The sequence below is a fragment of the Oncorhynchus mykiss genome, chromosome 13 (genome assembly GCF_057628025.1).
Source record: "Oncorhynchus mykiss isolate SJ-2025 chromosome 13, ASM5762802v1, whole genome shotgun sequence".
In the NCBI taxonomy this organism is placed as follows: domain Eukaryota; kingdom Metazoa; phylum Chordata; class Actinopteri; order Salmoniformes; family Salmonidae; genus Oncorhynchus; species Oncorhynchus mykiss.
In genome coordinates, this window is record NC_143034.1 from 83,351,371 (window position 1) to 83,376,998 (window position 25,628).

The window sequence follows — 25,628 nt, forward strand, 5'->3', positions numbered from 1 at the left end:
CTAGATCACTAAGCATTCTAAACCCTACAGCTAGATCACTAAGCATTCTAAACCCTACAGCTAGATCACTAAGCATTCTAAACCCTACAGCTAGATCACTAAGCATTCTAAACCCTACAGCTAGATCACTAAGCATTCTAAACCCTACAGCTAGATCACTAAGCATTCTAAACCCTACAGCTAGATCACTAAGCATTCTAAACCATGTAGCTAGATCACTAAGCATTCTAAACCATGTAGCTAGATCACTAAGCATTCTAAACCCTACAGCTAGATCACTAAGCATTCTAAACCATGTAGCTAGATCACTAAGCATTCTAAACCCTACAGCTAGATCACTAAGCATTCTAAACCATGTAGCTAGATCACTAAGCATTCTAAACCCTACAGCTAGATCACTAAGCATTCTAAACCATGTAGCTAGATCACTAAGCATTCTAAACCCTACAGCTAGATCACTAAGCATTCTAAACCCTACAGCTAGATCACTAAGCATTCTAAACCCTACAGCTAGATCACTAAGCATTCTAAACCCTACAGCTAGATCACTAAGCATTCTAAACCCTACAGCTAGATCACTAAGCATTCTAAACCATGTAGCTAGATCACTAAGCATTCTAAACCATGTAGCTAGATCACTAAGCATTCTAAACCCTGCAGCTAGATCACTAAGCATTCTAAACCATGCAGCTAGATCACTAAGCATTCTAAACCCTGTAGCTAGATCACTAAGCATTCTAAACCCTGCAGCTAGATCACTAAGCATTCTAAACCCTGTAGCTAGATCACTAAGCATTCTAAACCCTGCAGCTAGATCACTAAGCATTCTAAACCATGCAGCTAGATCACTAAGCATTCTAAACCATGCAGGTAGATCACTAAGCATTCTAAACCATGCAGCTAGATCACTAAGCATTCTAAACCATGCAGCTAGATCACTAAGCATTCTAAACCATGCAGCTAGATCACTAAGCATTCTAAACTCTGGAACTAGATCACTAAGCATTCTAAACCCTGTAGCTAGATCACTAAGCATTCTAAACCCTGTAGCTAGATCACTAAGCATTCTAAACCCTGTAGCTAGATCACAAAGCATTCTAAACCCTGTAGCTAGATCACTAAGCATTCTAAACCCTGCAGCTAGATCACTAAGCATTCTAAACCCTGTAGCTAGATCACTAAGCTCCTTGTGGCAGATCTGTCTGACCAAATGTTCTCCTCCTACCACCTGTCCCCGATCCGTCTCACCTGACCAGGTGAGTGTGGGCGTGGCCGCACGTAGGCCCCGCCTAGCGCTGACGCGTTAGAGGCGGAGCTAAGACGTCTAGCTCTCTCCATCTCCAGCGCGATCTCGGCGTCCATCTCTGCGTCCTCCTTGGCTTCCTTGTTGCTCTCCTCCAGGTGTTTCATCAGCACCGCCACCACCACGTTGACCAGCACGAACTGGGCCATGAGGACGAAGGTCACGAAGTAAACCGGAGACATCAGAGGAAGGTAGGTCAGACAGGAGCGCTCCTCTGGACGACACTCACGCAACGTGTCCTGGATGTGGGGAGGGAGGGAGGGAGGGAGGGAGGGAGAGAGAGAGAGCGAGAGAGAGAGGGAGAAAGAGGGAGAGAGGGATGGAGAGAGGGAGGGAGGGAGAGAGAGAGAGAGAGAAAGAGGGAGAGAGGGAGGGAGAGAGAGAGAGAGCGAGAGAGAGAGAGAGAGGGAGAAATGGGCCTCTATAAGAGTTTGTGTCAGTAGTAACAGGTGTTTCAGTAGTAACAGGTGTGTCAGTAGTAACAGGTGTGTCAGTAGTAGCAGGTGTGTCAGTAGTAACAGGTGTGTCAGTAGTAGCAGGTGTGTCAGTAGTAACAGGTGTGTGTGTGTGTGTGTGTCAGTAGTAACAGGTGTGTCAGTAGTAACAGGTGTGTCAGTAGTAACAGGTGTGTCAGTAGTAACAGGTGTGTCAGTAGTAACAGGTGTGTCAGTAGTAGCAGGTGTGTCAGTAGTAACAGGTGTGTGTGTGTGTGTGTGTGTGTGTGTGTGTGTGTGTGTGTCAGTAGAGGCAGGTGTGTCAGTAGTAACAGGTGTTTCAGTAGTAACAGGTGTGTCAGTAGTAACAGGTGTGTCAGTAGTAGCAGGTGTGTCAGTAGTAACAGGTGTGTGTGTGTGTGTGTGTGTGTGTGTGTGTGTGTGTCAGTAGAGGCAGGTGTGTCAGTAGTAACAGGTGTTTCAGTAGTAACAGGTGTGTCAGTAGTAGCAGGTGTGTCAGTAGTAACAGGTGTGTCAGTAGTAACAGGTGTGTCAGTAGTAGCAGGTGTGTCAGTAGTAACAGGTGTGTCAGTAGTAGCAGGTGTGTCAGTAGTAACAGGTGTGTGTGTGTGTGTGTGTGTCAGTAGTAACAGGTGTGTCAGTAGTAACAGGTGTGTCAGTAGTAACAGGTGTGTCAGTAGTAACAGGTGTGTCAGTAGTAACAGGTGTGTCAGTAGTAGCAGGTGTGTCAGTAGTAACAGGTGTGTGTGTGTGTGTGTGTGTGTGTGTGTGTGTGTGTGTGTCAGTAGAGGCAGGTGTGTCAGTAGTAACAGGTGTTTCAGTAGTAACAGGTGTGTCAGTAGTAACAGGTGTGTCAGTAGTAGCAGGTGTGTCAGTAGTAACAGGTGTGTGTGTGTGTGTGTGTGTGTGTGTGTGTGTGTGTGTGTCAGTAGAGGCAGGTGTGTCAGTAGTAACAGGTGTTTCAGTAGTAACAGGTGTGTCAGTAGTAGCAGGTGTGTCAGTAGTAACAGGTGTGTCAGTAGTAACAGGTGTGTCAGTAGTAGCAGGTGTGTCAGTAGTAACAGGTGTGTCAGTAGTAGCAGGTGTGTCAGTAGTAACAGGTGTGTCAGTAGTAACAGGTGTGTCAGTAGTAGCAGGTGTGTCAGTAGTAACAGGTGTGTCGGTAGTAACAGGTGTGTCAGTAGTAACAGGTGTGTCGGTAGTAACAGGTGTGTCGGTAGTAACAGGTGTGTGTGTGTGTGTGTCAGTAGTAACAGGTGTGTCAGTAGTAACAGGTGTGTCAGTAGTAGCAGGTGTGTCAGTAGTAACAGGTGTGTCAGTAGTAACAGGTGTGTCAGTAGTAGCAGGTGTGTCAGTAGTAACAGGTGTGTCGGTAGTAACAGGTGTGTCAGTAGTAACAGGTGTGTCGGTAGTAACAGGTGTGTCGGTAGTAACAGGTGTGTCGGTAGTAACAGGTGTGTCAGTAGTAACAGGTGTGTCAGTAGTAGCAGGTGTGTCGGTAGTAACAGGTGTGTCGGTAGTAACAGGTGTGTCGGTAGTAACAGGTGTGTCAGTAGTAACAGGTGTGTCAGTAGTAACAGGTGTGTTAGTAGTAGCAGGTGTGTCAGTAGTAACAGGTGTGTCAGTAGTAACAGGTGTGTCAGTAGTAACAGGTGTGTCAGTAGTAGCAGGTGTGTCAGTAGTAACAGGTGTGTCGGTAGTAGCAGGTGTGTCAGTAGTAACAGGTGTGTCGGTAGTAACAGGTGTGTCGGTAGTAACAGGTGTGTCAGTAGTAACAGGTGTGTTAGTAGTAGCAGGTGTGTCAGTAGTAACAGGTGTGTCATTAGTAACAGGTGTGTCTGTGTGTCAGTAGTATCAGGTGTGTCAGTAGTATCAGGTGTGTCAGTAGTAACAGGTGTGTCAGTAGTAGCAGGTGTGTCTGTGTGTCAGTAGTATCAGGTGTGTCAGTAGTATCAGGTGTGTCAGTAGTAACAGGTGTGTCAGTAGTAGCAGGTGTGTCAGTAGTAACAGGTGTGTTGGTAGTAGCAGGTGTGTCAGTAGTAACAGGTGTGTCGGTAGTAACAGGTGTGTCAGTAGTAACAGGTGTGTCTGTGTGTCAGTAGTATCAGGTGTGTCAGTAGTATCAGGTGTGTCAGTAGTAACAGGTGTGTCAGTAGTAACAGGTGTGTCAGTAGTAGCAGGTGTGTCAGTAGTAACAGGTGTGTCAGTAGTAACAGGTGTGTCAGTAGTAACAGGTGTGTCAGTAGTAGCAGGTGTGTCAGTAGTAACAGGTGAGTCAGTAGTAGCAGGTGTGTCAGTAGTAACAGGTGTGTGTGTGTGTGTGTGTCAGTAGTAACAGGTGTGTCAGTAGTAACAGGTGTGTCAGTAGTAACAGGTGTGTCAGTAGTAACAGGTGTGTCAGTAGTAACAGGTGTTTCAGTAGTAACAGGTGTGTCAGTAGTAACAGGTGTGTCAGTAGTAGCAGGTGTGTCAGTAGTAACAGGTGTGTCAGTAGTAGCAGGTGTGTCAGTAGTAACAGGTGTGTGTGTGTGTGTGTGTCAGTAGTAACAGGTGTGTCAGTAGTAACAGGTGTGTCAGTAGTAACAGGTGTGTCAGTAGTAACAGGTGTGTCAGTAGTAACAGGTGTATCAGTAGTAGCAGGTGTGTCAGTAGTAACAGGTGTGTCAGTAGTAACAGGTGTGTCAGTAGTAACAGGTGTGTCAGTAGTAACAGGTGTGTCAGTAGTAACAGGTGTATCAGTAGTATCAGGTGTGTCAGTAGTATCAGGTGTGTCAGTAGTAACAGGTGTGTCAGTAGTAACAGGTGTGTCAGTAGTAACAGGTGTATCAGTAGTAGCAGGTGTGTCAGTAATAACAGGTGTGTCAGTAGTAACAGGTGTGTCAGTAGTAACAGGTGTGTCAGTAGTAACAGGTGTGTCAGTAGTAACAGGTGTGTCAGTAGTAACAGGTGTGTCGGTAGTAACAGGTGTGTCGGTAGTAACAGGTGTGTCAGTAGTAACAGGTGTATCAGTAGTAACAGGTGTGTCAGTAGTAGCAGGTGTGTCAGTAGTAACAGGTGTGTCAGTAGTAACAGGTGTGTCAGTAGTAACAGGTGTGTCAGTAGTAACAGGTGTATCAGTAGTAGCAGGTGTGTCAGTAGTAACAGGTGTGTCAGTAGTAACAGGTGTGTCAGTAGTAACAGGTGTGTCGGTAGTAACAGGTGTGTCGGTAGTAACAGGTGTGTCAGTAGTAACAGGTGTATCAGTAGTAACAGGTGTGTCAGTAGTAACAGGTGTGTCAGTAGTAACAGGTGTGTCAGTAGTAACAGGTGTGTCAGTAGTAACAGGTGTATCAGTAGTAACAGGTGTGTCAGTAGTAACAGGTGTGTCAGTAGTAACAGGTGTGTCAGTAGTAACAGGTGTGTCAGTAGTAACAGGTGTGTCAGTAGTAACAGGTGTATCAGTAGTAGCAGGTGTGTCAATAGTAACAGGTGTGTCAGTAGTAACAGGTGTGTCAGTAGAAACAGGTGTGTCAGCAGGTCAACCTTCATGATGCCGTTCCAGTTGTCCCCAGTAGAGACTCTGAACAGCGTGAGAAACGCCATCCCAAAGTTCTCAAAGGTGGCGTGGCGACTCAGACCCTCACACGGATTACTGTCGTTACACTCTGTAACACACACACACACACACACACACACACACACACACACACACACACACACACACACACACACACACACACACACACACACACACACACACACACACACACACGTCTTGATTAGAAAAAAAGAGGCCAGTCGGTGTATCACTGTAGTAGTGAGAGCCAGGCAGCAGCTGTAGTCATGTGATCTGTGATCTGTCTGCTCTAACTCAGCTGTAGTCATGAACACTGTGATCCGTCTGCTCTAACTCAGCTGTAGTCATGAACACTGTTATCTGTCTGCTCTAACTCAGCTGTAGTCATGTGATCTGTGATCTGTCTACTCTAACTCAGCTGTAGTCATGTGATCTGTGATCCGTCTGCTCTAACTCAGATGTAGTCATGTGATCTGTGATCTGTCTGCTCTAACTCAGCTGTAGTCGTGTTATATGTGATCTGTCTGCTCTAACTCAGATGTAGTCATGACCACTGTGATCCGTCTGCTCTAACTCAGATGTAGTCGTGTGATCTGTGATCCGTCTGCTCTAACTCAGCTGTGGTCATGGACACTGTGATCTGTCTGCTCTAACTCAGCTGTAGTCATGTGATCTGTGATCTGTCTGCTCTAACTCAGCTGTAGTCATGTGATCTGTGATCTGTCTGCTCTAACTCAGCTGTAGTCATGTGATCTGTGATCCGTATGTTCTAACTCAGCTGTAGTCATGTGATCTGTGATCCGTCTGCTCTAACTCATATGTAGTCGTGTGATCTGTGATCCGTCTGCTCTAACTCAGCTGTGGTCATGGACACTGTGATCTGTCTGCTCTAACTCAGCTGTAGTCATGTGATCTGTGATCTGTCTGCTCTAACTCAGCTGTAGTCATGTGATCTGTGATCCGTCTGATCTAACTCAGCTGTAGTCATGTGATCTGTGATCCGTCTGCTCTAACTCATATGTAGTCATGTGATCTGTTATCTGTCTGTTCTAACTCAGCTGTAGTCATAAACACTGTGATCTTTCTGCTCTAACTTATCTGTAGTCATGTGATCTGTGATCTGTCTGCTCTAACTCAGATGTAGTCATGTGATCTGTGATCTGTCTACTCTAACTCAGCTGTAGTCATGTGATCTGTGATCCGTCTGCTCTAACTCAGATGTAGTCGTGTTATATGTGATCTGTCTGCTCTAACTCAGATGTAGTCATGAACACTGTGATCCGTCTGCTCTAACTCAGATGTAGTCGCGTGATCTGTGATCCGTCTGCTCTAACTCAGCTGTGGTCATGGACACTGTGATCTGTCTGCTCTAACTCAGCTGTAGTCATGTGATCTGTGATCTGTCTGCTCTAACTCAGCTGTAGTCATGTGATCTGTGATCCGTATGTTCTAACTCAGCTGTAGTCATGTGATCTGTGATCCGTCTGCTCTAACTCATATGTAGTCATGTGATCTGTTATCTGTCTGTTCTAACTCAGCTGTAGTCATAAACACTGTGATCTGTCTGCTCTAACTTATCTGTAGTCATGTGATCTGTGATCTGTCTGCTCTAACTCAGCTGTAGTCATGTGATCTGTGATACGTCTGTTCTAACTCAGCTGTAGTTATGTGATCTGTTATCTGTCTGCTCTAACTCAGATGTAGTCATGAACACTGTGATATGTCTGCTCTGACTCAGCTGTAGTCATGTGATCTGTGATCCGTCTGCTCTAACTCAGCTGTAGTCATGAACACTGTGATCTGTCTGCTCTGACTCAGCTGTAGCCATGTGATCTGTGACCTGTCTGCTCTAACTCAGCTGTAGTCATGTGCTATGTGATCTGTCTGCTCTAACTCAGATGTAGTCATGTGATCTGTCTGCTCTAACTCAGCTGTATTTATGAACACTGTGATCCGTCTGCTCTGTCTCTTCTCCTCCAGCCCTACTCTCTAATACAGATTCATCCTGTACTATTCTCTCCTCCTCCAGCCCTACTCTCTAATACAGATTCATCCTACACTATTCTCTCTGTCTCTTCTCCTCCAGCCCTACTCTCTAATACAGATTCATCCTATACTATTCTCTCTGTCTCTTCTCCTCCAGCCCTACTCTCTAATACAGATTCATCCTAAACTATTATCTTCTCCTCCAGCCCTACTCTCTAATACAGATTCATCCTATACTATTCTCTCCTCCTCCAGCCCTACTCTCTAATACAGATTCATCCTACACTATTCTCTCTGTCTCTTCTCCTCCAGCCCTACTCTCTAATACAGATTCATCCTATACTATTCTCTTCTCCTCCAGCCCTACTCTCTAGTACAGATTCATCCTATACTATTCTCTCTGTCTCTTCTCATCCAGCCCTACTCTCTAATACAGATTCATCCTATACTATTCTCTCTGTCTCTTCTCCTCCAGCCCTACTCTCTAATACAGATTCATCCTATACTATTCTCTCTGTCTCTTCTACTCCAGCCCTACTCTCTAATACAGATTCATCCTATACTATTCTCTTCTCCTCCAGCCCTACTCTCTAATACAGATTCATCCTATACTATTCTCTCTGTCTCTTCTCCTCCAGCCCTACTCTCTAATACAGATTCATCCTGTACTATTCTCTCTGTCTCTTCTCCTCCAGCCCTACTCTCTAATACAGATTCATCCTGTACTATTCTCTTCTCCTCCAGCCCTACTCTCTAATACAGATTCATCCTATACTATTCTCTCTGTCTCTTCTCCTCCAGCGCTACTCTCTAATACAGATTCATCCTATACTATTCTCTGTCTCTTCTCCTCCAGCCCTACTCTCTAATACAGATTCATCCTATACTATTCTCTCTGTCTCTTCTCCTCCAGCCCTACTCTCTAATACAGATTCATCCTATACTATTCTCTTCTCCTCCAGCCCTACTCTCTAATACAGATTCATCCTATACTATTCTCTTCTCCTCCAGCCCTACTCTCTAATACAGATTCATCCTATACTATTCTCTCTGTCTCTTCTCCTCCAGCCCTACTCTCTAATACAGATTCATCCTATACTATTCTCTGCTCCTCCAGCCCTACTCTCTAATACAGATTCATCCTATACTATTCTCTCTGTCTCTTCTCCTCCAGGACCTACTCTCTAATACAGATTCATCCTATACTATCCTCTCTGTCTCTTCTCCTCCAGCCCTACTCTCTAGTACAGATTCATCCTGTACTATTCTCTCTGTCTCTTCTCTTCCAGCCCTACTCTCTAATACAGATTCATCCTGTACTATTCTCTCCTCCTCCAGCCCTACTCTCTAATACAGATTCATCCTGTACTATTCTCTCCTCCTCCAGCCCTACTCTCTAATACAGATTCATCCTATACTATTCTCTTCTCCTCCAGCCCTACTCTCTAATACAGATTCATCCTATACTATTCTCTTCTCCTCCAGCCCTACTCTCTAATACAGATTCATACTATACTATTCTCTCTGTCTCTTCTCCTCCAGCCCTAATCTCTAATACAGATTAATCCTATACTATTCTCTTCTCCTCCAGCCCTACTCTCTAGTACAGATTCATCCTGTACTATTCTCTCTGTCTCTTCTCCTCCAGCACCACTCTCTAATACAGATTCATCCTGTACTATTCTCTCTTTCTCTTCTCCTCCAGCCCTACTCTCTAATACAGATTCATCCTATACTATTGTCTCTGTCTCTTCTCCTCCAGCCCTACTCTCTAGTACAGATTCATCCTGTACTATTATCTCTGTCTCTTCTCTTCCAGCCCTACTCTCTAATACAGATTCATCCTGTACTATTCTCTGCTCCTCCAGCCCTACTCTCTAATACAGATTCATCCTATACTATTCTCTTCTCCTCCAGCCCTACTCTCTAAAACAGATTCATCCTATACTATTCTCTTCTCCTCCAGCCCTACTCTCTAATACAGATTCATCCTATACTATTCTCTCTGTCTCTTCTCCTCCAGCCCTACTCTCTAATACAGATTCATCCTATACTATTCTCTTCTCCTCCAGCCCTACTCTCTAATACAGATTAATCCTATACTATTCTCTTCACCTCCAGCCCTACTCTCTAATACAGATTAATCCTATACTATTCTCTTCACCTCCAGCCCTACTCTCTAATACAGATTCATCCTATACTATTCTCTTCTCCTCCAGCCCTACTCTCTAATACAGAGTCATCCTATACTATTCTCTCTGTCTCTTCTCCTCCAGCCCTACTCTCTAATACAGATTCATCCTATACTATTCTCTCTGTCTCTTCTCCTCCAGCCCTACTCTCTAATACAGATTCATCCTATACTATTCTCGCTGTCTCTTCTCCTCCAGCCCCACTCTCTAATACAGATTCATCCTATACTATTCTCTTCTCCTCCAGCCCCACTCTCTAATACAGATTCATCCTATACTATTATCTCTGTCTCTTCTCATCCAGCCCTACTCTCTAATACAGATTCATCCTATACTATTCTCTTCTCCTCCAGCCCCACTCTCTAATACAGATTCATCCTATACTATTATCTCTGTCTCTTCTCATCCAGCCCTACTCTCTAATACAGATTCATCCTATACTATTCTCTTCTCCTCCAGCCCTACTCTCTAATACAGATTCATCCTACACTATTCTCTTCTCCTCCAGCCCTACTCTCTAATACAGATTCATCCTATACTATTCTCTTCTCCTCCAGCCCTACTCTCTAATACAGATTCATCCTGTACTATTCTCTCTGTCTCTTCTCCTCCAGCCCTACTCTCTAATACAGATTCATCCTATACTATTCTCTTCTCCTCCAGCCCTACTCTCTAATACAGATTCATTCTATACTATTCTCTCTTAAAATCCCCCAGAGTAGAGAAAAAGACACGGTCAACTAAATACCTTCCAAAGTGTGTTAGAGAGAGAGAGAGGGAGAGACACAGAGGGAGAAACAGATATATATAGAGAGAGACAGAGAGAGTAAGAGATGGAGAGAGGGAGAGACAGAGAGAGGGAGAGAGAGACAGAGAGAGGGAGCTGCAGAGAGAGGGAGAGAGAGAGAGAGAGAAAGAGAGAGAGAGAGAGAGAAAGAGAGAGAGAGAGAGAGAGAGAGAGGGAAAGAAAGAGACAGAGAGAGACAGACAGAGAGAAAGAGGGAGAGAGAAGGAGAGAGAGAGAGAGACAGACAGAGAGGGAGAGACAGAGAGAGAGAGAGAAAGAGAGACAGAGAGGGAGATACAGAAAGAGAGACATAGACATAGAGAGAGACATAGAGAGAGAGAGAAAGAAAGAGACAGAGAGAGGGAGAGACAGAGAGAAGGAGAGAGAGAGAGAAAGAGATTGTGAGAAAAAGTATTTGGTGATTCGTGACTGCAGTGGTGAGTGTATTCGCTGAAACTTTAACTGCGGCAGCAAGAGAGAGAGAGAGAAAGAGAGACAGAGAGAGGGACAGAGAATTAGACAAAGAGAGGGAGAGAGAGAGTGAGTGAGAGACAGAGAGACAGAGAGAGAGAGAGAGACAGAGAGAAAGAGAGAGAAAGAGAGAGAAAGAGAGAGGGAGAGAGGGAGGTAGAGATAGTGTGACTGACCCAGTTTCCCAAACAGCTCAACTCCCAGTGCTGCGTAGATGAAGAACAGCAACATGAAGAGCAGACCCAGATTCCCCACCTAGAGAGAACGACAGGATGTTAGATATTACACACACGGTCAGGTACAGTACACATACACACGGTCAGGTACAGTACACACACACACACACACACACACACACACACACACACACACACACACACACACACACACACACACACACACACACACACACACACACACATGCGTACGTTACCTGTGGCAAAGCCTGCATGACCGTGTCCAGAAGAGCTCTCATCCCTGTAGCCATCTTCAACAGCTTCAACACTGAGGAGAGAGACAACACAACACTATAGCCATCTTCAACAGCTTCAACACTGAGGAGAGAGACAACACAACACTATAGCCATCTTCAACAGCTACAACACTGAGGAGAGAGACAACACAACACTATAGCCATCTTCAACAGCTCCAACACTGAGGAGAGAGACAACACAACACTATAGCCATCTTCAACAGCTTCAACACTGAGGAGAGAGACAACACAACACTATAGCCATCTTCAACACTGAGGAGAGAGACAACACAACACTATAGCCATCTTCAACACTGAGGAGAGAGACAACACAACACTATAGCCATCTTCAACAGCTACAACACTGAGGAGAGAGACAACACAACACTATAGCCATCTTCAACAGCTCCAACACTGAGGAGAGAGACAACACAACACTATAGCCATCTTCAACAGCTTCAACACTGAGGAGAGAGACAACACAACACTATAGCCATCTTCAACACTGAGGAGAGAGACAACACAACACTATAGCCATCTTCAACAGCTTCAACACTGAGGAGAGAGACAACACAACACTATAGCCATCTTCAACACTGAGGAGAGAGACAACACAACACTATAGCCATCTTCAACAGCTTCAACACTGAGGAGAGAGACAACACTACACTATAGCCATCTTCAACACTGAGGAGAGAGACAACACAACACTATAGCCATCTTCAACATCTTCAACACTGAGGAGAGAGACAACACAACACTATAGCCATCTTCAACACTGAGGAGAGAGACAACACAACACTATAGCCATCTTCAACAGCTACAACACTGAGGAGAGAGACAACACAACACTATAGCCATCTTCAACAGCTCCAACACTGAGGAGAGAGACAACACAACACTATAGCCATCTTCAACAGCTTCAACACTGAGGAGAGAGACAACACAACACTATAGCCATCTTCAACAGCTCCAACACTGAGGAGAGAGACAACACAACACTATAGCCATCTTCAACAGCTTCAACACTGAGGAGAGAGACAACACAACACTATAGCCATCTTCAACACTGAGGAGAGAGACAACACAACACTATAGCCATCTTCAACACTGAGGAGAGAGACAACACAACACTATAGCCAGCTTCAACAGCTACAACACTGAGGAGAGAGACAACACAACACTATAGCCATCTTCAACAGCTCCAACACTGAGGAGAGAGACAACACAACACTATAGCCATCTTCAACAGCTTCAACACTGAGGAGAGAGACAACACAACACTATAGCCATCTTCAACACTGAGGAGAGAGACAACACAACACTATAGCCATCTTCAACAGCTTCAACACTGAGGAGAGAGACAACACAACACTATAGCCATCTTCAACACTGAGGAGAGAGACAACACAACACTATAGCCATCTTCAACAGCTTCAACACTGAGGAGAGAGACAACACTACACTATAGCCATCTTCAACACTGAGGAGAGAGACAACACAACACTATAGCCATCTTCAACATCTTCAACACTGAGGAGAGAGACAACACAACACTATAGCCATCTTCAACACTGAGGAGAGAGACAACACAACACTATAGCCATCTTCAACAGCTACAACACTGAGGAGAGAGACAACACAACACTATAGCCATCTTCAACAGCTCCAACACTGAGGAGAGAGACAACACAACACTATAGCCATCTTCAACAGCTTCAACACTGAGGAGAGAGACAACACAACACTATAGCCATCTTCAACACTGAGGAGAGAGACAACACAACACTATAGCCATCTTCAACAGCTTCAACACTGAGGAGAGAGACAACACAACACTATAGCCATCTTCAACAGCTTCAACACTGAGGAGAGAGACAACACAACACTATAGCCATCTTCAACAGCTTCAACACTGAGGAGAGAGACAACACAACACTATAGCCATCTTCAACAGCTCCAACACTGAGGAGAGAGACAACACAACACTATAGCCATCTTCAACAGCTTCAACACTGAGGAGAGAGACAACACAACACTATAGCCATCTTCAACACTGAGGAGAGAGACAACACAACACTATAGCCATCTTCAACACTGAGGAGAGAGACAACACAACACTATAGCCATCTTCAACAGCTCCAACACTGAGGAGAGAGACAACACAACACTATAGCCATCTTCAACAGCTCCAACACTGAGGAGAGAGACAACACAACACTATAGCCATCTTCAACAGCTCCTACACTGAGGAGAGAGACAACACAACACTATAGCCATCTTCAACAGCTCCAACACTGAGGAGAGAGACAACACAACACTATAGCCATCTTCAACAGCTTCAACACTGAGGAGAGAGACAACACAACACTATAGCCATCTTCAACAGCTCCAACACTGAGGAGAGAGACAACACAACACTATAGCCATCTTCAACACTGAGGAGAGAGACAACACAACACTATAGCCATCTTTAACAGCTACAACACTGAGGAGAGAGACAACACAACACTATAGCCATCTTCAACAGCTTCAACACTGAGGAGAGAGACAACACTATAGCCATCTTCAACAGCTTCAACACTGAGGAGAGAGACAACACAACACTATAGCCATCTTCAACAGCTTCAACACTGAGGAGAGAGACAACACTCCCTACTTTACCCCAAACACAACGGGGTGGGGGTGAGAGACAACACTACCTACTTTATCCCAAACACAACGGGGTGGGGGGGAGAGACAACACTACCTACTTTACCCCAAACACAACGGGGTGGGGGGGAGAGACAACACTACCTACTTTATCCCAAACACAACGGGGTGGGGGGTGAGAGACAACACTACCTACTTTATCCCAAACACAACGGGGTGGGGGGGAGAGACAACACTACCTACTTTATCCCAAACACAACGGGGTGGGGGGGAGAGACAACACTCGCTACTTTATCCCAAACACAACGGGGTGGGGGTGAGAGACAACACTACCTACTTTACCGCAAACACAACGGGGTGGGGGGGAGAGACAACACTCCCTACCTTACCGCAAACACAACGGGGTGGGGGTGAGAGACAACACTACCTACTTTATCCCAAACACAACGGGGTGGGGGGGAGAGACAACACTCCCTACCTTACCGCAAACACAACGGGGTGGGGGTGAGAGACAACACTACCTACTTTATCCCAAACACAACGGGGTGGGGGTGAGAGACAACACTCCCTACCTTACCGCAAACACAACGGGGTGGGGGTGAGAGACAACACTCCCTACTTTACCGCAAACACAACGGGGTGGGGGGGAGAGACAACACTACCTACTTTATCCCAAACACAACAGGGTGGGGGGGAGAGACAACACTCGCTACTTTACCGCAAACACAACGGGGTGGGGGGAGAGACAACACTCGCTACTTTACCGCAAACACAACGGGGTGGGGGGGGAGAGACAACACTCGCTACTTTACCGCAAACACAATGGGGTGGGGGGTGAGAGACAACACTCCCTACCTTACCGCAAACACAACGGAGTGGGGGTGAGAGACAACACTACCTACTTTATCCCAAACACAACGGGGTGGGGGTGAGAGACAACACTCCCTACCTTACCGCAAACACAACGGGGTGGGGGTGAGAGACAACACTCCCTACTTTACCGCAAACACAACGGGGTGGGGGGGAGAGACAACACTACCTACTTTATCCCAAACACAACAGGGTGGGGGGGAGAGACAACACTCGCTACTTTACCGCAAACACAACGGGGTGGGGGGAGAGACAACACTCGCTACTTTACCGCAAACACAACGGGGTGGGGGGGGAGAGACAACACTCGCTACTTTACCGCAAACACAATGGGGTGGGGGGTGAGAGACAACACTCCCTACCTTACCGCAACCACAACGGGGTGGGGGGTGAGAGACAACACTCCCTACCTTACCGCAAACACAACAGGGTGGTGGGGGGGGGAGACAACACTACCTACTTTATCCCAAACACAACGGGGTGGGGGGTGAGAGACAACACTCCCTACTTTACCCCAAACACAACGGGGTGGGGGGTGAGAGACAACACTACCTACTTTATCCCAAACACAACGGGGTGGGGGGGAGAGACAACACTCGCTACTTTACCGCAAACACAATGGGGTGGGGGGTGAGAGACAACACTCCCTACCTTACCCCAAACACAACGGGGTGGGGGTGAGAGACAACACTACCTACTTTACCCCAAACACAACGGGGTGGGGGGGAGAGACAACACTACCTACTTTATCCCAAACACAACGGGGTGGGGGTGAGAGACAACACTCCCTACCTTACCCCAAACACAACGGGGTGGGGGGGAGAGACAACACTACCTACTTTACCCCAAACACAACGGGGTGGGGGTGAGAGACAACACTACCTACTTTACCGCAAACACAACGGGGTGGGGGTGAGAGACAACACTCCCTACTTTACCGCAAACACAACGGGGTGGGGGTGAGAGACAACACTCCCTACTTTACCGCAAACACAACAGGGTGGGGGGTGAGAGACAACACTACCTACTTTATCCCAAACACAACGGGGTGGGGGGGAGAGACAACACTCGCTACTTTACCGCAAACACAATGGGGTGGGGGGTGAGAGACAACACTCCCTACCTTACCGCAAAGACAACGGGGGGGGAGGATAGACAACACTACCTACTTTACCGCAAACACAACGGGGTGGGGGTGAGAGACAACACTCCCTACCTTACCCCAAACACAACGGGGGGGGGGGTGGGGGGGGGGGGAGAGACAACACTCCCTACCTTACCCCAAACACAACGGGGTGGGGGTGAGAGACAACACTACCTACTTTATCCCAAACACAACGGGGTGGGGGTGAGAGACAACACTACCTACTTTATCCCAAACACAACGGGGTGGGGGTGAGAGACAACACTCCCTACCTTACCCCAAACACAACGGGGTGGGGGGGAGAGACAACACTCGCTACTTTATCCCAAACACAACGGGGTGGGGGTGAGAGACAACACTACCTACTTTACCCCAAACACAACGGGGTTGGGGGGAGAGACAACACTCGCTACTTTACCGCAAACACAATGGGGTGGGGGGGAGAGACAACACTCGCTACTTTACCGCAAACACAATGGGGTGGGGGGTGAGAGACAACACTCCCTACCTTACCGCAAAGACAACGGGGGGGGGGGAGAGACAACACTACCTACTTTATCCCAAACACAACGGGGTGGGGGGGGGGGGGGGGTGAGAGAGAGAGAGACAACACACCCAACTTTACCGTAAACACAATGGTGTGTGTGTGTGTGTGTGTGTGTGTGTGTGTGTGTGTGTTTGTGTGTGTGTGTGTGTGTGTGTGTGTGTGTGTGTGTGTGTGTAAAAACAAAACCACGTCTTTATTGTCACACACCAGATAGGGTCAGTCATAGTAGTATGATAGCAGGGTCAGTCATAGTAGTATGATAGGTGTTGTTTTACAGGGCCAGTCATAGTAGTATGATAGGTGTTGTTTAACAGGGTCAGTCATAGTAGTATGATAGGTGTTGTTTTACAGGGTCAGTAGTAAGATAGGTGTTGTTGTACAGGGTCAGTCATAGTAGTAAGATAGGTGTTGTTTTACAGGGTCAGTCATAGTAGTATGATAGGTGCTGTTGTACAGGGTCAGTCATAGTAGTAAGATAGGTGTTGTTTTACAGGGTCAGTAGTAAGATAGGTGTTGTTTTACAGGGTCAGTCATAGTAGTATGATAGGTGTTGTTTTACAGGGTCAGTCATAGTAGTATGATAGGTGTTGTTGTACAGGGTCAGTCATAGTAGTATGATAGGTGTTGTTTTACAGGATCAGTAGTATGATAGGTGTTGTTGTACAGGGTCAGTCGTAGTAGTATGATAGGTGCTGTGTCTACCTCTAGTGATCCTCAGGGCTGTGTGTCTACCTCTAGTGGTCCTTCGGGCTGTGTCTACCTCTAGTGATCCTCAGGGCTGTGTATCTACCTCTAGTGGTCCTCAGGGCTGTGTCTACTTCTAGTGGTCCTCAGGGCTGTGTCTACCTCTAGTGATCCTCAGGGCTGTGTCTATCTCTAGTGATCCTCAGGGCTGTGTCTATCTCTAAGGGTCCTCGGGGCTGTGTCTACCTCTAGTGATCCTCGGGGCTGTGTCTACCTCTAGTGATCCTCAGGGCTGTGTCTACCTCTAGTGGTCCTCAGGGCTGTGTATCTACCTCTAGTGGTCCTCAGGGCTGTGTGTCTACCTCTAGTGGTCCTCAGGGCTGTGTCCTCAGGACTGTGTCTACCTCTAGTTGTCCTCAGGGCTGTGTCCTCAGGGCTGTGTATCTACCTCTAGTGATCCTCAGGGCTGTGTGTCTACCTCTAGTGGTCCTTCGGGCTGTGTCTACCTCTAGTGATCCTCAGGGCTGTCTATCTACCTCTAGTGGTCCTCAGGGCTGTGTCTACTTCTAGTGGTCCTCAGGGCTGTGTCTATCTCTAGTGATCCTCAGGGCTGTGTCTGTCTCTAGAGGTTCTCAGGGCTGTGTCTACCTCTAGTGATCCTCGGGGCTGTGTGTCCCTCTAGTGGTCCTCAGGGCTGTGTCTACTTCTAGTGGTCCTCAGGGCTGTGTCTACCTCTAGTGATCCTCAGGGCTGTGTCTATCTCTAGTGATCCTCAGGGCTGTGTCTATCTCTAGTGATCCTCAGGGCTGTGTCTACCTCTAGTGATCCTCAGGGCTGTGTCTATCTCTAGTGATCCTCAGGGATGTGTCTATCTCTAGAGGTCCTCAGGGCTATGTCTACCTCTAGTGATCCTCGGGGCTGTGTGTCCCTCTAGTGGTCCTCAGGGCTGTGTCTACTTCTAGTGGTCCTCAGGGCTGTGTCTACCTCTAGTGATCCTCAGGGCTGTGTCTACCTCTAGTGATCCTCAGGACTGTGTTTACCTCTAGTGATCCTCAGGGCTGTGTCTATCTCTAGTGATCCTCAGGGATGTGTCTATCTCTAGAGGTCCTCAGGGCTATGTCTACCTCTAGTGATCCTCGGGGCTGTGTCTACCTCTAGTGATCCTCAGGGCTGTGTCTACCTCTAGTGGTCCTCAGGGCTGTGTGTCTACCTCTAGTGGTCCTCAGGGCTGGGTCTACCTCCAGTGGTCCTCAGGGCTGTGTCCTCAGGGCTGTGTCTACCTCTAGTAGTCCTCAGGGCTGTGTCCTCAGGGCTGTGTATCTACCTCTAGTGATCCTCAGGGCTGTGTGTCTACCTCTAGTGGTCCTTCGGGCTGTGTCTACCTCTAGTGATCCTCAGGGCTGTCTATCTACCTCTAGTGGTCCTCAGGGCTGTGTCTATCTCTGGTGGTCCTCAGGGCTGTGTCCTCAGGGCTGTGTCTACCTCTAGTGATCCTCAGAGCTGTGTCCTAAGGGCTGTGTCTACCTCTAGTTATCCTCAGGGCTGTGTCCTCAGGGCTGTGTCTACCTCTAGTGATCCTCAGGACTGTGTCTACCTCTAGTGATCCTCAGGGCTGTGTCTACCTCTAGTGATCCTCAGGACTGTGTTTACCTCTAGTGATCCTCAGGGCTGTGTCTACCTCTAGTGATCCTCAGGGCTGTGTGTCTACCTCTAGTGGTCCTCAGGGCTGTGTCTATCTCTAGTGATCCTCAGGGCTGTGTGTCTACCTCTAGTGGTCCTCGGGGCTGTGTCTATCTCTAGTGATCCTCAGGGCTGTGTCTACCTCTAGTGATCCTCAGGACTGTGTTTACCTCTAGTGATCCTCAGGGCTGTGTCTACCTCTAGTGATCCTCAGGCTGTGTGTCTACCTCTAGTGGTCCTCAGGGCTGTGTCTACCTCTAGTGATCCTCAGGGCTGTGTCTACCTCTAGTGGTCCTCAGGGCTGTTTGTCTACCTCTAGTGGTCCTTAGGGTTGTGTCCTCAGGGCTGTGTCTATCTCTAGTGGTCCTCAGGGCTGTGTCTATCTCTAGTGATCCTCAGGGCTGTGTTTACCTCTAGCGATCCTCAAGACTCTCATGATCCTGATGATGGTGGGGTTGATGGGTAGCGATGCGTTCATCTTCAGCTCCTCCAGAGTGATGCCCATGATGGACAGCAGCACTATGGCCAGGTCCAGCTGGTTCCACCTGGATATACACACACACACAGACACTTTTGTGTCAAGATCCAATGACCGAGTGATGAACAGTTTTTGTGTGTGTGTGTGTAGTGTGTGTGTGTGTGTGTGTGTGTGTGTGTGTGTGTGTGTGTGTGTGTGTGTGTAGTGTGTGTGTGTGTGTGTGTGTGTGTGTGTGTGTACCTGTCTTTAAAGAACCTGTGCAGTCCGAAGGCCACTAGTTTTAACAGGGTCTCGATGATGAAAATACAGGTAAACAGGTAGTTACAGTACTTCAGAGCCTCCTCCAGATACTGCAGACAGACAGACAGACAGACAGACAGACAGACAGACAGACAGACAGACAGACACACACACACACACACACAGACACACACACACACACACACACACACACACACACACACACACAGTTAGTACCTCCTGTAGAATTAAGAAGGTTCCAGAAGACCCAGACAGAATACTATTAGAGTTATATAGTATGACCATCAAGGTTACCAGCGGTTGGTTGATTTTCATACTTTCCTTGTTGCTATGGTTACCAAATTTACCCAATTGCAGTGTGGTTGCTATAGTTACCAATGTGTGGGGTTACTTCTGTTACCCGAGGCTGGTTGTCGTGTGGTTGCTATAGTTACCCGAGACTGGTTGTAGTGTGGTTGCTATAGTTACCTGAGGCTGGTCGTGATGTGGTTGCTATAGTTACCTGAGGTTGGCTGTAATGTGGTTGCTGTAGTTACCTGTGGCTGGTTGTAATGCTCCATGCTCATGGTGACGACGTTGATGCCGATGATGATGGTGATGAAGAGGTCCAGGTAGTGGCTGGTGCACAACGTGTGGATGGTGAGACGCACGGGGGAGTAGTCTGCATAGTAGGGTCTCTGTTGGGCCTCTGGAACACACACACACACACACACACACACACACACACACAGTCAGAACACCTACACGTAGAGAGAGATACACACAGGTGTGGCACGTACAGAGGACCAGAGTGACATCACCAGAGACATTACTGAGGGAGTTGACATTCAGTAACAGACAGTAACTATGACATCATCAGTAACAGACAGTAACTGTGACATCATCAGTAACAGACAGTAACTATGAGATCATCAGCAACAGACAGTAACTATGACATCATCAGTAACAGACAGTAACTATGACATCATCAGTAACAGACAGTAACTGTGACATCATCAGTAACAGACAGTAACTATGACATCATCAGTAACAGACAGTAACTATGAGATCATCAGTAACAGACAGTAACTATGACATCATCAGTAACAGACAGTAACTGTGACATCATCAGTAACAGACAGTAACTGTGACATCATCAGTAACAGACAGTAACTGTGACGTCATCAGTAACAGACATAACTGTGACATCATCAGTAACAGACAGTAACTATGACATCATCAGTAACAGACAGTAACTGTGCCATCATCAGTAACAGACAGTAACTATGAGATCATCAGTAACAGACAGTAACATCATCAGTAACAGACAGTAACTATGACATCATCAGTAACAGACAGTAACTGTGACATCATCAGTAACAGACAGTAACTGTGACATCATCAGTAACAGACAGTAACTGTGACATCATCAGTAACAGACAGTAACTGTGACATCATCAGTAACAGACAGTAACTGTGACATCATCAGTAACAGACAGTAACTATGACATCATCAGTAACAGACAGTAGCTGTGACATCATCAGTAACAGACAGTAACTATGACATCATCAGTAACAGACAGTAACTGTGACATCATCAGTAACAGACAGTAGCTGTGACATCATCAGTAACAGACAGTAACTATGACCTCATCAGTAACAGACAGTAACTATGAGACAGATATGGTTTGGGAGTTGACATTCAGTCAATTCAGTCAGAAAGTGCAAATTCAATTCAATGATTGAAAAAAATAAAAATCGCCCAAAATAATGGAACCATTGAATTTTTTTTTTTACAATTGATGCTGATGTTGATATTGACTGAACCCCCAGCCCTGCTGAGACAAACTGGACAAACACGTGAGGTCATCCCAACGCCTGCTGGACTACCGCTTAGTGGCGTTGGGATTACTGAAGATTACTTTTCTATTGGTCAACGGTTCCAGCTATGTTTCTGAGTCTGCTGCCCATCAAACCATGTTTTCCCGGTACAGTAACACCGACGATATCGTCTCATGTTTTCCCGGTACACCACCGACGATACCGTCTCATGTTTTCCCGGTACACCACCGACGATACCGTCTCATGTTTTCCCGGTACACCACTGACGATATCGTCTCATGTTTTCCCGGTACACCACCGACGATACCGTCTCATGTTTTCCCGGTACACCACCGACGATACCGTCTCATGTTTACCGGTACAGTAGCACCGACTGCATCGTACCGTAGTGTTTGTTAGAGAGATGATGCTGCTGTCGGTGTATAGACCTTAATCATGCATGTCCCAACGATGGGCCGACATCATGCCCACATTCAGAGCTAATGTAGCTAACGAAGCTTACGTAGCTAACGTAGATAATGTAGCTAACATAGCTTCTATAGCTAACGTAGCTAATGTAGCTAACGTAGCTAATGTAGCTAACATAGGTAATGTAGCTAACGTAGCTAATGTAGCTAACGTAGCTAATGTAGCCAACGTAGCATACATAGCTAACGCAGATAGCGTAGCTAATATAGCTAATGTAGCTAATGTAGCTAATGTAGCTAACGTAGCATACGTAGCTAATGTAGCTAATGTAGCTAACATAGCTAATTTGATGTCCTGTGTGAATTGAAGTATGCTCCCTCTAATTATCTCTCTCTTCCTCCTCCCGGAGGACCTGAGCCTTTGGGACCATGCCTCAGGACTACCTGACCTGATGACTCCTTGCAGTCCCCAGTCCACCTGGTCGTGCTGCTGCTCCAGTTTCAACTGTTCTGCCTGCGGCTGTGAAACCCTGACATGTTCACCGGACCTGCTGTTTTCGACTCTCTCTCTCTCTCTACCGCACCTGCTGTCTCTAACTCTGAATGAAAAGACAACTGAGATTTACTCCTGAGGTCGGGTTGTAGCAGGGTTTATACTGTAGAGATATCAGCTGTAGCAGGGTTTATACTATAGAGATATCAGCTGTAGCAGGGTTTATACTATAGAGATATCAGCTGTAGCAGGGTTTATACTGTAGAGATATCAGCTGTAGCAGGGTTTATACTATAGAGATATCAGCTGTAGCAGGGTTTATACTATAGAGATATCAGCTGTAGCAGGGTTTATACTGTAGAGATATCAGCTGTAGCAGGGTTTATACTGTAGAGATATCAGGTCAGCTGTAGCAGGGTTTATACTGTAGAGATATCAGCTGTAGCAGGGTTTATACTATAGAGATATCAGCTGTAGCAGGGTTTATACTGTAGAGATATCAGGTCAGCTGTAGCAGGGTTTATACTATAGAGATATCAGCTGTAGCAGGGTTTATACTGTAGAGATATCAGGTCAGACCTCCCTCTCTAAGGATCCATGCAGTAACTGGGGAGGATAGGTGGGTGTTGCTGGGTAGGGTCATGCAGCCTCATGCAGTCTACTGTCACAGCCCTCACTCTGTCTGTCTGTCTGTCTGTCTGTCTGTCTGTCTGTCTGCTTCTCTCCCCCTCTCCATCCGTTAGGTTATGAAAGCAGGCAGTGCTCAGAAAAATAAACTACAGACCGGCACCATCCTTCTCCTTACTCCTGCGCTTTTTCTCCAGGATTTTGAGCCTCTTCTCTTCCCGTAGCCGCTGCTCTTCCTCTTCCTGGTCCTGACGACACTTGTGGAAGTTCTCCACGACCACGCCCACGAACATGTTGAGGACGAAGAAACTGACGATGAGGAGGAAGGAGATGAAGTAGAGGAGCATCCACGGGTTGTGGTTCCTCACCGGCTGGAGGAGGGAGGGAGATGGAGAGGAGGAGAGAGAGAGAGAGAGGGAGGGAGAGAGAGAGAGAGAGAGAGAGAGAGAGAGAGAAAGAAAGAGAGGGATACAGAGAGAGAGAGAGAGAGGGGGGGGAGGGAGAGAGAGAGGGAGGGAGAAAGAGAGGAGGGAGAGGAGGAGAGAGAGGGAGACAGAGAAACAGACAGAGAGAGAGAGAGAGAGAGAGAGAGAGAGAGAAAGGTAAACATTCAGTGTGTGTGTGTGTGTGTGTGTGTGTGTGTGTGTGTGTGTGTGTGTGTGTGTGTAGGGTTAATATACCCACGTAGATGAACTACAGCCTCAGGGCTCTGGCTCACTGTCTGTCTGGGCCTGACTCCAAACTCAGCCTACCTGCAATATGGGTGTGTGTCTGAGGTGTGTGTGTTCCCTCTGCACACTGAGTCACACAATCTCCTGAAATATACCTGGTAGTCTGACTGCATCCAGACCATCATACAGGAGAGGAGAGGAGAGGAGAGGAGAGGAGAGGAGAGGAGAGGAGAGGAGAGGAGAGGAGAGGAGAGGAGAGGAGAGGAGAGGAGAGGAGAGGAGGGGAGGGGAAAGGAGGAGAGGAGAGGAGAGGAGTTACCTGCTGGTCTACTCCCACTGCATCCAGGCCATCATACATGATGTTGACCCATCCATCCTTACAGGACAGCACGAACAGAGACATCAGCGCCTGGAATACACAGACAGTGTTCACACACACACACAGTGCTCTCTCTCACACACACACACACACACACACACACACACACACACACACACACACACACACACACACACACACACACACACACACACACACACACACACAGACACACACACACACACAGTGTTCACACACAATGTTCACACACACACACACACACACACACACACACACACACACACCTGTCCCAGGTTGTCGAAGTTGTATTTCCTGCGTGTCCAGCGGTAGTTGGCCAGCAGACAGTCTGACTTGGTGGTGATGTTTCTGGTGTCCAGGCCTTCACAGAGGTAGAATTTACCCTTGAACAGCTGGACCAACCAGGGGACAGAGAGGACAGAGAGGACATTAATAACACTACTGACTACCCCTTAAACAACTAGACAACTAGACAAAACCAACCCAGGGGACAGAGAGGACAGGGAATAACACTATGGACTACCCCTTAAACAACTAGACAACTAGACAAAACCAACCCAGGGGACAGAGAGGACAGGGAATAACACTATGGACTACCCCTTAAACAACTAGACAACTAGACAAAACCAACCCAGGGGACAGAGAGGACAGGGAATAACACTATGGACTACCCCTTAAACAACTAGACAAAACCAACCCAGGGGACAGGGAGGACAGGGAATAACACTATGGACTACCCCTTAAACAACTAGACAACTAGACAAAACCAACCCAGGGTACAGAGAGGACAGGGAATAACACTATGGACTACCCCTTAAACAACTAGACAAAACCAACCCAGGGGACAGGGAGGACAGGGAATAACACTATGGACTACCCCTTAAACAACTAGACAACTAGACAAAACCAACCCTGGGGACAGAGAGGACAGGGAATAACACTATGGACTACCCCTTAAACAACTAGACAAAACCAACCCAGGGGACAGAGAGGACAGGGAATAACACTATGGACTACCCCTTAAACAACTAGACAACTAGACAAAACCAACCCAGGGGACAGAGAGGACAGGGAATAACACTACTGACTACCCCTTAAACAACTAGACAACTAGACAAAACAAACCCAGGGGACAGAGAGGACAGGGAATAACACTACTGACTACCCCTTAAACAACTAGACAACTAGACAAAACCAACCCAGGGGACAGAGAGGACAGGGAATAACACTATGGACTACCCCTTAAACAACTAGACAACTAGACAAAACCAACCCAGGGGACAGAGAGGACAGGGAATAACACTACTGACTACCCCTTAAACAACTAGACAACTAGACAAAACCAACCCAGGGGACAGAGAGGACAGGGGACATTAATAACACTACTGACTACCCCTTAAACAACTAGACAAAACCAACCCAGGGGACAGAGAGGACAGGGGACATGAATAACACTATGGACTACCCCTTAAACAACTAGACAACTAGACAAAACCAACCCAGGGGACAGAGAGGACAGGGAATAACACTATGGACTACCCCTTAAACAACTAGACAAAACCAACCCAGGGGACAGAGAGGACAGGGAATAACACTATGGACTACCCCTTAAACAGCTAGACAACTAGACAAAACCAACCCAGGGGACAGAGAGGACAGGGAATAACACTATGGACTACCCCTTAAACTACTAGACAACTAGACAAAACCAAC

At 47.0% G+C, this 25,628-nt stretch overlaps 1 protein-coding gene across 1 annotated transcript in view; it reads right to left on the reverse strand.

The window, feature by feature from the left end:
- cacna1ha (calcium voltage-gated channel subunit alpha1 Ha) overlaps positions 1-25,628 on the reverse strand; it is a 156,540-nt gene that overhangs the window by 8,283 nt on the left and 122,629 nt on the right. The window contains exons 25-34 of the mRNA XM_090194382.1: positions 24,182-24,307; positions 23,877-23,966; positions 23,044-23,257; positions 20,075-20,226; positions 19,518-19,627; positions 19,211-19,344; positions 11,184-11,254; positions 10,927-11,005; positions 5,281-5,402; positions 1,226-1,542 (exon numbers count right to left, since the gene is read on the reverse strand). Of these exons, the coding sequence (XP_090050508.1) occupies positions 1,226-1,542; positions 5,281-5,402; positions 10,927-11,005; positions 11,184-11,254; positions 19,211-19,344; positions 19,518-19,627; positions 20,075-20,226; positions 23,044-23,257; positions 23,877-23,966; positions 24,182-24,307 (1,415 nt within the window). The remainder of the gene's footprint in view (positions 1-1,225; positions 1,543-5,280; positions 5,403-10,926; positions 11,006-11,183; positions 11,255-19,210; positions 19,345-19,517; positions 19,628-20,074; positions 20,227-23,043; positions 23,258-23,876; positions 23,967-24,181; positions 24,308-25,628) is intronic.